We start from the raw sequence: 14,327 nt of genomic DNA, 5'->3' as shown, positions 1-14,327 counted from the left end.
TGTAAGTAGTGCCACTTAGCTCTCAGGAATACTTATCTGTCCTTTTAAAGCACAGGCTCTGCAGCCAGAGTCAACGACATAAAATGTAATCACAAATGACTCTAAGACATTCATTTCCTACGAGTGAGCATGGAGCAAGATTATATACACACACACACACACACACACACACACACACACACACACATACATATGTATATAATATATATACATACTTTAATATTATATTGGCCCACTGAGTATACATATTTTAACAAAAGATAAGAATCTATGTAATCCAGTTAAACAAACATAAGGTTAGGGTACATTTATTACATCGAAAGTTGGTATTTATAAGTTACAGATATTTAATATTTTCCAGAGTGGCTTTTTAATTAAAAAAAATATTTTAAAAGCATTTCAAACATCTGTTCATTTTCCCAGTGCAAAAGAAGGTTATTCAAGTCAACTTACCTTTTTCCTGAAGTTTAAGGGGAAGGAAAAAACCCCCCAAAACCACTACCTAACAACTCCCAACACTACCCTTTCAATCAACTTTTGTAGTATATCCTTAGGTCACTGGATTAGTTTATCTAAATTAAAGACTTACGATTATGAGTCAGCCCTTGCTTCATATGTATAACTTCTATGCTGAAATGTTTCAATTTATAAAAGTATAAAAAAGCAGTGCAAGAATGTGGTTTAAGTTTGTTTTAAATTGTGTGTGGAGAGGAAAAAAAAGCACCATTTCAAGATAAAATGAATTGGATATTTTGGAATTTATTCATAGGCTAGGCAATAAGTTACTCTGATTAACACAGATCAATACCACCTTGACTTGGTGACCACAGAGATTTTTAGTTTGTAGGTGCATTTTTCATCTTGGTATTCAATACATTATCTAAGTCAATTACTGATGTTAAAAGAAAACTAAGGTTATTCTACAATTTACAGCCTACACCACAGTCTATTTCAAATTCAGCTTGTCTGCTAGCTCAGTTTTACAGGAGACAGGCTTTTAACACATGAAGAGCTTTGACAATTTGGTAGGTCTCTTCTCTCCCAATTAAAAAAAAAAAGATTTTTTTTGCTAGCCTGCCAACTTTATAGGTTAAAAAACAAACAAACAAACAAACAAACAAACAAACAAACCCAGGAAGAGAATTAACTATTTTAAACCACAAAGATGGACAAAAAACAATAATATGATTTAATACATGTCACTTCTCATTTGTATTCAGTGGAAGTTTTTACAGTTCAAGTAAGTGAGCCTTCATTAAAGGAAACAAAAATATATGTATACAAAAATTTAAAGTACCTTCCAGTTCTAGCTTGCTAAAGTTTCTTCTGCAAAGTACAAAAATAAACCTACCATGAACTAAGGAGGACAGTGCCATACCAATGGCAGAATGGCTGCCATGTTAAGATTTTTGCTTACCTTATACTGATGAGGATACTTTAAGTGATAGGGTTTCTCCACTATCTAGTACTTAAAATTATGGAGAGGTAATCTGTTCATCTAAAATTCTTTAAGTCCAGAGAAAATTTTTTAAAAGTATATTTCACACATGAGGCTTTAACATTTTTATTTAGGACAAGATTGAATCTGAAGCTGTAATGGTTCAATCTAAAGCATTCCTTTTTCAATAATGGAGTCAATTTACGCAAAATATTTTTCCTTGTCTATAAAAAACAAAGTGAACGGTATTAATTATAAGGAAATACAAACATATACTTTAAACTAGCCAATTTTCACTATCATAAAAGAAATAGGATGTTCTTTCCCTTCCCCTCCCTCAACCATTCAAATCAGAGAAGAGTACTGCAAACTTTAAGAACCCCACTGGCTATCATCAGAGTAACTACAGAACAAGGGTAGCACAGGGATGAAACTATTTCTGTATATTCCAGAAGGCAGAAGCTTGGGTACTCTAGCTTTACAAGTAAAAGCACAGGCAGGCAAAAGCTCACAGTAAATGCACACCAGAATAGGGGTGTAGGTGAAGTTTTCTGACTGGGTTACTGCTTTTATAGGTGGAAAGAAAAAAAAAAAAGACAAATCTGAAATGGAGTAAGAAACAAAAACAAGAAACCAAAACAAACTTTTGTCACATTTACAGGAATCGCAAACCTTTTGTATTCCCATGCTCATAGGTAGTTTTCATACACACTGTAAAGAGCTTCAGTATTCAGGAAGAAGAATACTGTATGGTTGACAAAGGACAGGAGAATTCTTCATGCTTCTGATATCTCAGATTTGCTGAGTGCAATAGCCAGTTCTAAGTCTTCCTGCTCTTGCTGATTCAATCGGGCAAGCCTCTGCTCTTCCTCTCTCTCACTTTCCCTCTTGGCCCATTCGATCATATCTTCTTCAGAGGGATACTGCCATTTAAAAGATGGATAAACAAGTTAATGAGTAAAACAAACAAAAAGAAGGAAAACAGTTGTTACAAAGGACATTAAATACTTGTTTCACCTGCAAGGACTCTGGGAATAGTCTTATTTGCTACCTGTTAATTTTTTTTTCCCTGAAAACACACTTAGTTTTACCAGTTATTAAATGTGGTTTAATTTTAAAAATTATTACAGTCTACTGATAGAAAGTCTATAAAACTAAATATTAAAACACTTTTAAAAAGTAGAAATGCTTAAGGTGAATTAGGACATTTACAAACAGGTAGGCTAGCCTTTTAATGTAATGCAAAACACTAATTACTTCAACCTCAGGGAGCATCCTCACATGATCAATCATTTCAACTTAATCCCACTGATGATTTCCTACCTTACGCTCGCTCTCATGTACAGAAAAACTATGTAGCAAGAATATGCTGATTTTGCTATACATAAAAAAAGAATACTGGGTATACTAAACAAGAAGTGGACCAAATTATTTTTTTAATGCATTGTAAAGATTTTTGCAGGCACTGAGAACTTTTTGACTCAGTCTAAATAAAACTATACACTTAAAATTAATAAACCTTAAACCTTAACATCAGTCAGGGAAATATTTTTATCTACCCAAAACAGCAACACTGACAGATACAAAATAAAAAAGTTTTCCTTGGTTTGAAGTCTTGTCATACAAAGGAATACCATAACATGATGAAATTAAAGAAATTGTCAGGCTTTTTGAAGATGGTAGCTTTTTCCCTAGTGAGTTAGAGGGAGTTTGAAACTTAACAATACTTAACAAATCTTTCATAATGAAAAAAGGCAGGCATTTTTATTATGAGTTGCGTTATATTATACTATATTGAAATTCTGAAGTATAAAATAAGCATAATGCCTCTACTATTGTTCAAGACTTATTCCAATAAGATTCTGACTTGCTGAAATCATATTTAAGATATTAAATACCACAGCCAGAAGGTATTTTATAATAAGCAGATTATAATTTCCTAAAGAGAGCAATTTCTGGATTCTCTGCTTGAAACAACTCAAATTCTATGTAACAAAGTTAAGTCAGTATAATTCTGACACTCCATTTTCTAGTATTCAAAATATTGATTCTTATTCTGCTCCTTCACATTCAGAAGAAGCCACTGGACTTCTTCTATGACTATGGAGTACATAGTCAAAAGCTGGAAAAAAAAGAAAGAAAGAATGAAAGGTGGCTTAGTCTAATTTTGTCTGCATGCAGATTCCTGGCTACCTCCTTTCCAACTAGAAAGAGCTATAAGGATACATTGCCTGGTTGAATGACCCAATGCTATACTGAGGGAGACATGAGACAGACTGTGGCCAGGGTTACCCAGATCTTCTATTTCCAAATACATCTCAAGGGGCTAAGGTGGTAAGTAGAGGAAAATTCCTTTATTATAGAAGAGGCACTATGAAAGTCATTGTCTAAAAAAAATCTAGGGAAATGAAGCTTCTGTTACCTACTCGAAGATTCTTATTTAAAAAAAGCTTTGTTTTTATGTAAATAATGATGGAATATATATCACTGCTTTGTCCCTCCAGAGCGACACCTCCATAGTTGGTTACTCCATTTCTGTGATCTTATAGCCCTTATCTATGGGTTATCACAGCATCTTTCCATTGTTTTTAATGGTCTGCCTATTTCAGTCAGCTCTGGGAGAATGCAGAGTAAATATGGAATATATGGAATTTCTAATTGTGAATTAGAGCCCTCCAAGTAATTAAAGATTGTTTAGCTTGACAATTGTATTTATTTCATAAAACCAACATGTACATTTTAAAAATACTATCTTATAAAAAACAGAGTTTCGCCTTCTATTCAAAGAATCCTTGGCCTTACCCTCTCATATAATAGTTGCTGACAGGTCTCCAGAAATCATGAAAACTTTATACACAAACACACATACACAGTTACAAATACATAAGCTCATTATTGCCATTATTCATCCAGCGGGCAGACAGCAAATGACTCTCTAATGGCCCATCATCCATTACAATTTGCAAAATAATAACTGTCAAGATTTCATTTATATGTTTACTAAGACTAAGAGAAGGGTTTGCAAAACAACTGGTATATATCACAAGAACTAAGACTACTAAAATCATTTGTGCAATGGAACAATGTTAGAACCATCAAAACAGAATCAAACAGAAATTTTGGTTGGGAGAGGAATATAGATCATTTTTTGTATGTTGGTAAATTTAGTTGAAATGATGCAAATTTGGCAGACTCCAAAGTAATCTTTGAAAACCTTTTAAACTGTAAATGGAAATATTTTCCCCCAACCAGCCCATTCACAGTACTTACAGCACTGAAGTTAGCAAAATTGCTTGGGTCAGCCTCTTTATTGGTAGTGGTAGCAGTGGTAGTAGTAGAAGTGAATGAATCACAAAACATATCAGGATCTTTTTCTTTAGGGCTATCATTGTCTGGGAAAGGCTGAAATGGATCATTCAGTTTAAAAGGATCAGAAGAATCCAATTTGTTGATGGGTCTTTTCCCTGGATCAAAATCATTACAATTAACTCAACATGCAAAAATGGCAAACAAACACAGAAGAACATGAACACAGAGAGCATTAAAGAACTGGGGGTGGGGGAAGGGAGGTGAGTGCCTAAAGCACATTTTTTAGTATGGTCTTTAATGACCACACCAAAGGTCAGTCCTCAACTCTTTAACACACAACCTCTCAAATATATTCCAGCTCTATGTTGCTAAATGAAGAAACAGCAAAGGGGAAAGGAATGGGCCAGGAATCATTTCTGCCCAGAGAGTAAACCCTGTCTTCCCCAAAGTAGCATGTTCCCAAGAAGAGAGAGGAAAGGATGAAACAGGAAGAGATGACAAAAAATAAAGACAGAAATGGTCTTTGCTGTTATAACCTCAGCCTGATAGAGCAGGAGTAAGGGCAAATGACCTCTGAAAAATGACTATAACCCAGCAATTGCACTACTAGGTATTTATCCAAAGGATACAGGTGTGCTGTTTTGAAGGGATTCATGGACCCCAATGTTTATAGCAGCACTATCAACAATAGCCAAACTATGGAAAGAGCCCAAATGTCCATCAATGGATGAATGGATAAAGATGCGGTATATATACAATGGAGTACTACTTGGCAATCAAAAAGAATGAAATCTTGCCATTTGCAACTACGTGGATGGAATTGGAGGGTATTATGCTAAGCAAAATTAGAGGAAAACAAATATCATATGACTTCATTCATATGAGGAATTTAAGAGACAAAACAGGTGATCATAAGGGAAGGGAAACAAAAATAATATAAAAACAGGGAGGGGGACAAAGCATAAGAGACTCATAAATACGGAGAACAAACAGAGGGTTACTGGAGGAGGTGTGGGAGGGGGGATGAGGGGCATTAAGGAATCTACTCCTGAAATCATTGTTGCACTATACACTATTTTGGATGTAAATTAAAAAAATAAAAGTAAAAGTAAAAATGAAATAAAATAAAATAGAAGACTATATTCTTCTGATTTTTCTCTGGATCAATCTATCTATCTAATACCTGGAAACATGATTAAAACTTACCTTGGAGTACCCTACCTCCTTTTTGCCACCTACGATATTTCAAATTGAAGAATGAAGAGAATGTTTTGAAGCCCAGGGCCTAAACTTTTGTGGTTGCTGATAAACTAATTTTTGATCAAACCACAGTGTTCTGCTGTCGCTCAACTCATCACCATTTTCAAACAAGTTCTCTAATTTTAAAGTCTTAACTTAGTACTTCTTGAAGGAAAATGACACATACAGGTGTTAAATATTTTCAAATACGTATTTTTCCTAAAATTTGTTAAGCTGCTAATAGCAATCATAACAGAGTCTTTTCATCACTGTAGCAGCTTACAAAAGATGTTCATATCGATCCTTCTAACAATCCTGTGAAGGTAGGCGAAATTGGGAGTTTTTGCCACCATCTAACAGCTCAGACAGCTGAGGCTCAGACATATGAAATTACACACTCAAGGGGCACCTAGGTGGCTCAGTCGGTTAAGCATCCAACTTTGGTTCAGGTCATGATCTCGCGGTTTGTGAGTTCCAGCCCCGCGTTGGGCTCTGTGCTGACAGCTCAGAGCCTGGAACCTGCTTCAGATTCTGTGTCTCCCTCTCTCTGCCCCTCCCCCACTCACACTCTGTCTCTCTCTCTCCTTCAAAAATAAATAAACATTTAATAAAAATTTTTAAAAAGAAATTACACACTCAAGATCACAGAGCTAGTCTGAGGACACTCAGATTTAGCACCCAGATCTTTAAGCTCCCAGTCTCTTTAAGCTCTCTCCAACAAACCATCCTTTTTTCCTTGACACTTCTATAGTGATGTATACTCATTTTGCTGAAAATCCTTAGATTATATATTATTTTACTTAGGATTTAAAAAAATAACTTCTCTATTGGCATCATACAGGTATAAAACTTAAATAAGGGGCGCCTGGGTGGCTCAGTTGGTTGAGCATCCGACTTTGGCTCAGGTCATGATCTCACAGTTTGTGAGTTCCAGCCCCGTGTCAGGCTCTGCACTGACCGCTCAGAGCCTGGAGCCTGCTTCGAATTCTGTGTGTCTCTCTCTCTGCTCCTCCCCTGCTCATACTCTGTCTCTCTAAAATAAATAAACGTTAAAAATTAAAAAAACCCAAAAAACAAAAAAACTTAAGCTAATTGACTCATTTGTTTTTTTTTTTCTTAATTTTAAGTCCATTATAGTTAACATAAAGTATCATATTAGTTTCAGGTGTACAGTGTAGTGATTCAACAATTCTAATATATTACTCAGTGCTCATCACTGTAACTCTTAATCTCCTGCACCTATTTCACACATCCCCCACCCACCTGCCCTCTGGTAATGATCTGTTTATTCTCTACAGTTAAGAGTCTCTTTCTTGGTTTGTCTCTTTTTTTTTCTTTATTCATCTGTTTTGTTTCTTAAATTCCACATATGAGTGAAATCATATGGTATTTGTCTTTCTCTGATTTATTTCACTTAGCATTATACTCTCTAGATCCATCCATGTTGTTGCAAATGGCAAGATTTCATTCTTTTTTATGGCTGAGTAATATCCCACTATATATATATATACTGCATCTTCTTTATCCAATCATCAGTTGATGGACATCTGGGCTCTTCCATATCCTGGCTATTGTAAATGATGCTGCTATAAAGTAGGGATGGATAAATCTTTTCAAATTAGTGTTTTCATATTCTTTGGGTAAATACCCAGTAGTGGAAATACTGGATCACATGGTATTTCTATATTTAATTTTTTGAGTAACGTCCATGCTATTTTTGACACTGGCCACACCAGCTTGCATTCCCACCAACAGTACACAAAGGTTCCTTTTTCTCCACAACCTCATCAAGACTTGTTTCTCCACAACCTCATCAACACTTGTTTCTAGTGTTTTTGATTTTAGTAATTCTGACAAGTGTGAGGTGACATCATGTAGTTTTAACTTGCACTTCCCTGACAAAGAGTGATGCTGAGCATCTTGTCATATGTCTGTTGGCCATGTGAATGTCTTCTTTGGAGAAATGTCTGTCCATGTCTTCTGCCCATTTTTCAATGGGATTATTTGTTGACTTATTTGTTTTTTAATATACTCTTGACAATCTTACCTTCTAGAAATATATAATATAGGCTCTTTTTCCTTAAAAGATAGAAATCATTTAATTTGTTTACCTGATTTTTCAACAGATAATTGAGTATTAACAATTGTACATGCAATTTTTTAAGTCAAAAAAGAAAAAAATAATCTGCCCAAGAAATACCACAGGGAGGTTATTATGAAAGGCAAGCATAAAAATCTGTAACTACTGTGGCTAAAAATTTGCCAAGGAGTGATACGTGATTAAAATAACCACGTACCAGATAGGTCTTCTCACATAACAGCCTAGCAGCACTATGTCTACTCAGGGATTGCCTTTTTAGCCACTTCTTGTGAACTATCTTCGTTAAAAACAAAACAAAACTAAAAACTAAAAACATTAAGAATTTATTCCTGGACCAAAAAAATTACTTTCAGAAAATAAAGGAATCTCTTATTAAGTGAGGTAAGATAATACTTTGCTTCAAGAAAAATACATTCTTTTAAATTGCTATGTTGCTGAATTCTGGATACCAAAAGGCAATATATTGTCACATCAAAGGATTTATGGAAACTTTTGCATTGGGCAGGAAAAGAAGGGGCCTTCAACTTAATCTTCTCTTACAGAAATTAATTTAATTAAAGCACCAAAGTGAAAAAACTGTTGGGTAAATGGTAATCAATGAGTTTCCAAAAAGCAAGCCATTTCACTGATAACTGTCCTTTCCATTTACTGCCACTCTAAAATGATTTAAAAAGAAATGAGCTCTTGCCAGAAAAGTGGTTCATGTTACCCATGCTAGCCTCTTAGGCACATGTCTGTAATTCCGTACGGAGGTCAGAACAGTTTCTGTCATGTTTTTTGACTTGTTTTGTTTAAAGCCCTTTATCTAAGTCTATGAGGCCCACACCAATATTTTTCAGAAGGAGAAAAAGCATCTCAGTTGACTTAAGAAAGATACCAACTCTCATACCAGGTGGTGGTGGGCAGGGTCTTGTTGGAGTTCCAGTCTTTGGTGGCAGTGCTGGGGGTACATCTTCACTTTTGACTGATGTTTCCTCAAGCACATTTTTTTTAATGACCACATTATTGACAGAGCTTGATGTGGCTGAACCAAAAGGATCTTCATTGTTGACCTTTGTTTGAAAAGAAATGTTATACGTGGTTATATAAATTATACCAACCAAATTATATACGGTCATGTAACATTTAGAAGAATGATCTTCATTATTATGCAGCTTTATTTATTTCAATTCGGAGAGCACTGACATGTTAACCTTTGCATTCAGGGCCAAAAGGGAAAAACTTTTAAAAAACTGTTTTATATGAGTAGTGATTATAACATCACTACTTATTAAAAGCAACATATCATACCAAAACAAACCAACTCTGGATTAAAAGTCTTTCAAGCTTGGGGAACCTGGGTAGCTCAGTCGGTTAAGCGTTGGACTTCAGCTCAGGTCATGATCTCTTGGCTCATGAGTTCAAGACCCCACATTAGGCTCTGTGCTGATGGCTTGGAGCCTGGAGCCTGCTTCGGATCCTGTGTCTCCCTCTCTCTCTGCCCCTCCCCTGCTCACACTCTGTCTCTCTCTCTCTCTCTCTCTCTTAAAAATAAATAAATATTAAAAGAATTTTTTTAAGTTTTTCAAGCTTCAGGAAATACAATACCACCTGAGGTCCATTTTAAAGGGACTATATGTTTTTCCTCAAGTGAATATTTGATCCAAATGATAAAGAAAAAAAATACTGATTCCACACTTCCCAATGTAATTAAATATAGGAAAGATTTAATACTAATGCCAAAGAAAATAGCATCTTGAAAAACATTAAAAACAACTTGAAAGTTAATTTTTAAAAGCAAACTGATCCCATGGAATGACAAGTCTTTTTTTTTTTTTTTTTTTTTAAATTTTTTTTTTTTAACGTTTATTTATTTTTGAGACAGAGAGAGACAGAGCATGAGCGGGGGAGGGTCAGAGAGAGAGGGAGACACAGAATCGGAAGCAGGCTCCAGGCTCTGAGCTGTCAGCACAGAGCCCGATGCGGGGCTCGAACTCACGGACCGTGAGATCATGACCTGAGCTGAAGTCGGACGCTTAACCGACCAAGCCACCCAGGCGCCTGGAATGACAAGTCTTAACGTGCCTTTCTAATACCGGGAGTAATGAAAGATTCACTTTTCTATAATGAATCAAACATGATGGGTTTAGATCATATTTAGGCCAGTATTTTTCTACAGTACTACTTAAAATGTGGGCTGTACATAATTCTGTGTTGTGGGGAGACAGACACTGTGCTGTAGAATGTTTAACAGCACCCCTAGTCTCTATCCACTAGATATGAGTAGTCCCCCTCCCCAGTTGTGACAACCAGTAATGTCTCTAGACAATGCCAAATAACTGAGGGTTGGGGGTGGGGGAATAACATCCAGCTGAGAACCGATGATCTAGACAATTTTACATATACTCTAATTTTACTCTTTTGGTCTGAATCAATCCTAGAGCTACACTGGAAAATAGATAGTGGACATACAGAGCTGGACTATGTGTATTAAATGTCTTAATACTAACCCTAACAGCCTCAGAACATAAAATGAAGTAACCAATGCAGAGAAGATAGAATGATGCCCAGATTTTACAGCTATTGACCCAGATAGTCAACAGGGGGGAAATGTAGTTCAACTGGAAGAAACATGTTTAATTTTCTTTAATGCTTATTTATTTTTGAGAGAGACAGAGAGAGAGAGAGAGAGCGTGAGCAGGGGAGGGTCAGAAACAGAGAGGGAGACACAGAATCCAAAGCAGCCTCCAGGCTCTGAGCTGTCAGCACAGAGCCCAACACGGGGCTTGAACTCATGAACTGTGATATCATGACCTGAACCGAAGTCGGACGCTTAACTGACTGAGCCACCCAGGTGCCTCTTCAACTGGAAGAAATATGTTTAAAAAGGCAGAAGACTTGGGGTGCCTGGGTGGCTCAGTAGGTTAAACAGCCCTAATTTGGGCTCTGCATTGGCAATGTGGAGCCTGCTTGGGATCCTCTCTCTCTCTCTCTCTCTCTCTCTCTGCCCCACCAGCCTCACTCTCTCTCAAAAATAAATACTTTTTAAAAAAAGAAAACTCTTAAAATGAAGCTGTTGAGCTAAACTGTCAGTAGAAAATTATAATTACCTGTACCATCACCACCATCTTTATGTATTGAAATATGTCTACTTTAATTATATCTTATCATTTCTTTTTTTTTTTTTTCAAAAAATTTTTCATGTTTATTTTTAACAGTCAGAGAGACAGAGCATGAGTGGGGCAGGGGCAGAGAGAGACAGAGATACAGAATCTGAAGCAGGCTTCAGGATCTGAGCTGTCAGCACAGAGCCTGATGCAGGGCTCGAACCCATGAATCATGACATCATGACCTGAGCCAAAGTCAGATGCTCAACCAACTGAGCCACCCAGGCGCCCCATCTTATCTATCATTTCTATCTGAAAACAACATTTACAGTAACTTGCTGCAATGTCTGTGAGGGCTACATAACTGAAAGGAAGGATTGTTCCACTGGTAGAAACACAGTATATTTTACTTTCCCACTTAATCATTGCAGATTACCTTTGATAATGTGCTAAAGTCAGCAAATCCATCTTCAAATGATTCATTTCCAAAAACAGAAGCAAAGGGATCTGTGGCTAAAATGAATAAAGAAAATCAATCCAATAGGACAGAAATACATCAGAATTTCATGACCTCTTTTGGTTGGTACAAACATTCAGACAGATGAAAAATACCTAATCCTAAATATCAGTTCCTGAATTTGTGACTTAAGTTCACAAAGATAGTGAACAAATTGATACCTCACCCCTGACACACATACATTACATTCTTTTGTATAAATCAAGCCATGAATGATTTCAGATCAAAAGCAAGAAAACTAATTCTAGGTTTAAGGCTTTGGAATATGTCAAATCATATAGTTCCCATGCACTTAAACTATTTCTAATAAAGCCATCAAGAAATTAAAAAAAGCCAGGTCCCATTAATTTCACATTTCACACTCATCCTTCATGGCACATTTTAAATGTTGCCTCATCCACAAAGCCTGGGATAACCTAGGTGTCTCTAATTCCCACAGCAAGAAGTGATTTCTTCCTTCTTTGTGGCAGTGACTGCATTCTAGTTTGTATTATGGTTATCTGTGATTGATATGTCACCATTATTAGATTGTAAAGTCTTTTAAAAAAGTGAATACGGCTTATCCAATGAAAAATGAATGGTCAAAAACATTTTTTGAGAAATGTCCAAGAAAATACAGTTCTTACCCCCCAAAATCTTGCAGTCTAACAAGGAGTCTAACAAGAACATGTTGTAGGCTTCTTCTAGGAGAAGAAGCCATTACATTTGAGATAGGTCTTTTAAACAAGGAATATATGGAGGTGGGAAAGAGAAAGACACTCCAGGCAGAAGGAACATGAATTGCAAACATAATTATTTAACCTGCTCCCAGGCATGAGAAGTTTTCTGTTCGATCACAGTGCACTGCTAAATGGATTAACATTTCAGCAGGAATAAACTGATGTACTCTGAACTATGTTTCATCTATTCAGGCATAATGACTACCAATAAAGTCAAAGAATGTTTATAAGAATTGTTACTTGATATAGGAAAACAGAAACAAAGGAAGGCAAAGAGAAGTACAAGAGACAGGGTAAGACAGAGCAAACAGGCACTGAAAAACTTCCCTTATTCTTCCTTAAATCTTCATCTTTACATCAAATTGGTTTTAAAACAAAAGTGTGTGATGAATCACTGGATTCTACACCTGAAACCACTATTGCACTGTATGTTAACTATAATTTAAATATAAAATTGAAAAGAAAAAAAAAATAAAAGTATGCCCACATAGCCATTTAAATGTGTAAAGTGTGCCTTTACCTCTAAAAATCAGTATACCATGGACATAAACTGAAGAGGGGCAGAAAGGCATATATTACTTTTGGTTGCTGTGTTACCAAGACAGTCATGAGGTGGAGGAAGCAGGTAAAGGGGGTGGGAAGAAGCATAAATAAAATCAGTCCTTTAGAAATATAACAACAACTCTGATCTTAAAGAAGAAAAAAATCCAGAGTTACAGGAAATTCTACACGTTAGCCATAAAAGACATTTTTTTATAACTACACAGCCTGGGGACCAGCCTAGTCATGGCTGTTGTTTTAGGCTTTCCCTTCTTTTTCCTTCTCCGCCTGTTATTGCTGATACCACAGCAACTGAGGCACAACCAGGGTACAGATGTTCTCCTGACTGGTAGAATGGTAATGAGGGAGAAGGAGTTGGCTCATTTCCTTGGAGGGACTAGAAAACCTGCTTCATGCTTGTTTTCTGCCACAGCTCTTACAAGAAGTCATGACACACATGGCAACAGTGTTGAGTTAGGTCAAGTTTGACTGAAATACTGTGAAGTGCACATTGTGAAAGACATTAATAAAACACATGACATTTGTGTATAAAGAATATGCTAAATATAGTTTACTGGAGTTTTTCTACACTTTCTTCATCAGAATAAACGACCTATTCAGCATTGGTCCAAACACTGGGGAATGTATCCTGGATGAATGACAAAGCACTTTTGCCCAAAGTGGGGGATTAAGACTTTGGCAAGAATTTTCTAAGATACTGATCATGGCTGATGTGAAGTAGAGGCCTGTCTAGAAACTGGAAGGACTCACTGAGTATGAACTTATCCAGACCATGTAACAAGACACAGTCCCACAAACTGAAATCATGACCTGAGCTGAAATCAAGAGTCAGATGCTTAAACAACTGAGCCACCCAGGTGCCCTAAGGGAAACTAGGTTTTTAAAAAATGTTTATTTATTTATTAAATAATAAATTATTTATTAATAAATAATAAACAAAGAAGGAGCACACGTGTGGGGGAAGGGCAGTGAGAGAGTAAAAGAACTTGTAAAAAACTTGTAAAAGAACTTTTGCAAGCCAAAATAAAGTATATGTAGAAACTGAGTAACCTGCATTTGCTTTAGTATTCTTTCAGTCTGCAATGTGTCTATTCACAAGGATAAATGATAAAAAGACCCCAGTGTGAGGCAAAATATTCAAAATATCTGATGTCCTTCTGTCTCTATTGTAATCACTCAATTTAAAAAAATATTTTTAATGTTTTCTTTTGAGAGACAGAGAGAGACAGAGCGTGAGCTGGCAAGGGGCAGAGAGAGAGGGAGACACAGACTCCAAAGCAGACTCCAGGTTCTGAGATGTCAGCACAGAGCCCAAGGTGGGGCTTGAACCCATGAACACAAGATCATGATGTGAGCT

The 14,327-nt window shown here is 36.3% G+C and overlaps 1 protein-coding gene across 3 annotated transcripts in view; it reads right to left on the bottom strand.

The window, feature by feature from the left end:
• Positions 1-739: 739 nt before the first annotated feature.
• EPS15 (epidermal growth factor receptor pathway substrate 15) overlaps positions 740-14,327 on the bottom strand; it is a 155,813-nt gene continuing 142,225 nt past the window's right edge. For 2 of the 3 annotated variants that reach the window (XM_060625110.3, XM_060625111.3), the window contains exons 22-25: positions 11,610-11,686; positions 8,977-9,139; positions 4,709-4,902; positions 740-2,361 (exon numbers count right to left, since the gene is read on the bottom strand). In XM_060625110.3, coding sequence (XP_060481093.2) covers positions 2,215-2,361; positions 4,709-4,902; positions 8,977-9,139; positions 11,610-11,686 — 581 coding nt within the window. In that variant the 3' untranslated portion in view covers positions 740-2,214. The remainder of the gene's footprint in view (positions 2,362-4,708; positions 4,903-8,976; positions 9,140-11,609; positions 11,687-14,327) is intronic. The other variant, XM_078451914.2, reaches the window with a different exon arrangement.

The sequence above is a fragment of the Panthera onca genome, chromosome C1 (genome assembly GCF_046562875.1).
Source record: "Panthera onca isolate mPanOnc1 chromosome C1, mPanOnc1 haplotype 2, whole genome shotgun sequence".
NCBI classification, from domain to species: domain Eukaryota; kingdom Metazoa; phylum Chordata; class Mammalia; order Carnivora; family Felidae; genus Panthera; species Panthera onca.
This window is presented reverse-complemented; position numbering and strand designations above follow the sequence as displayed.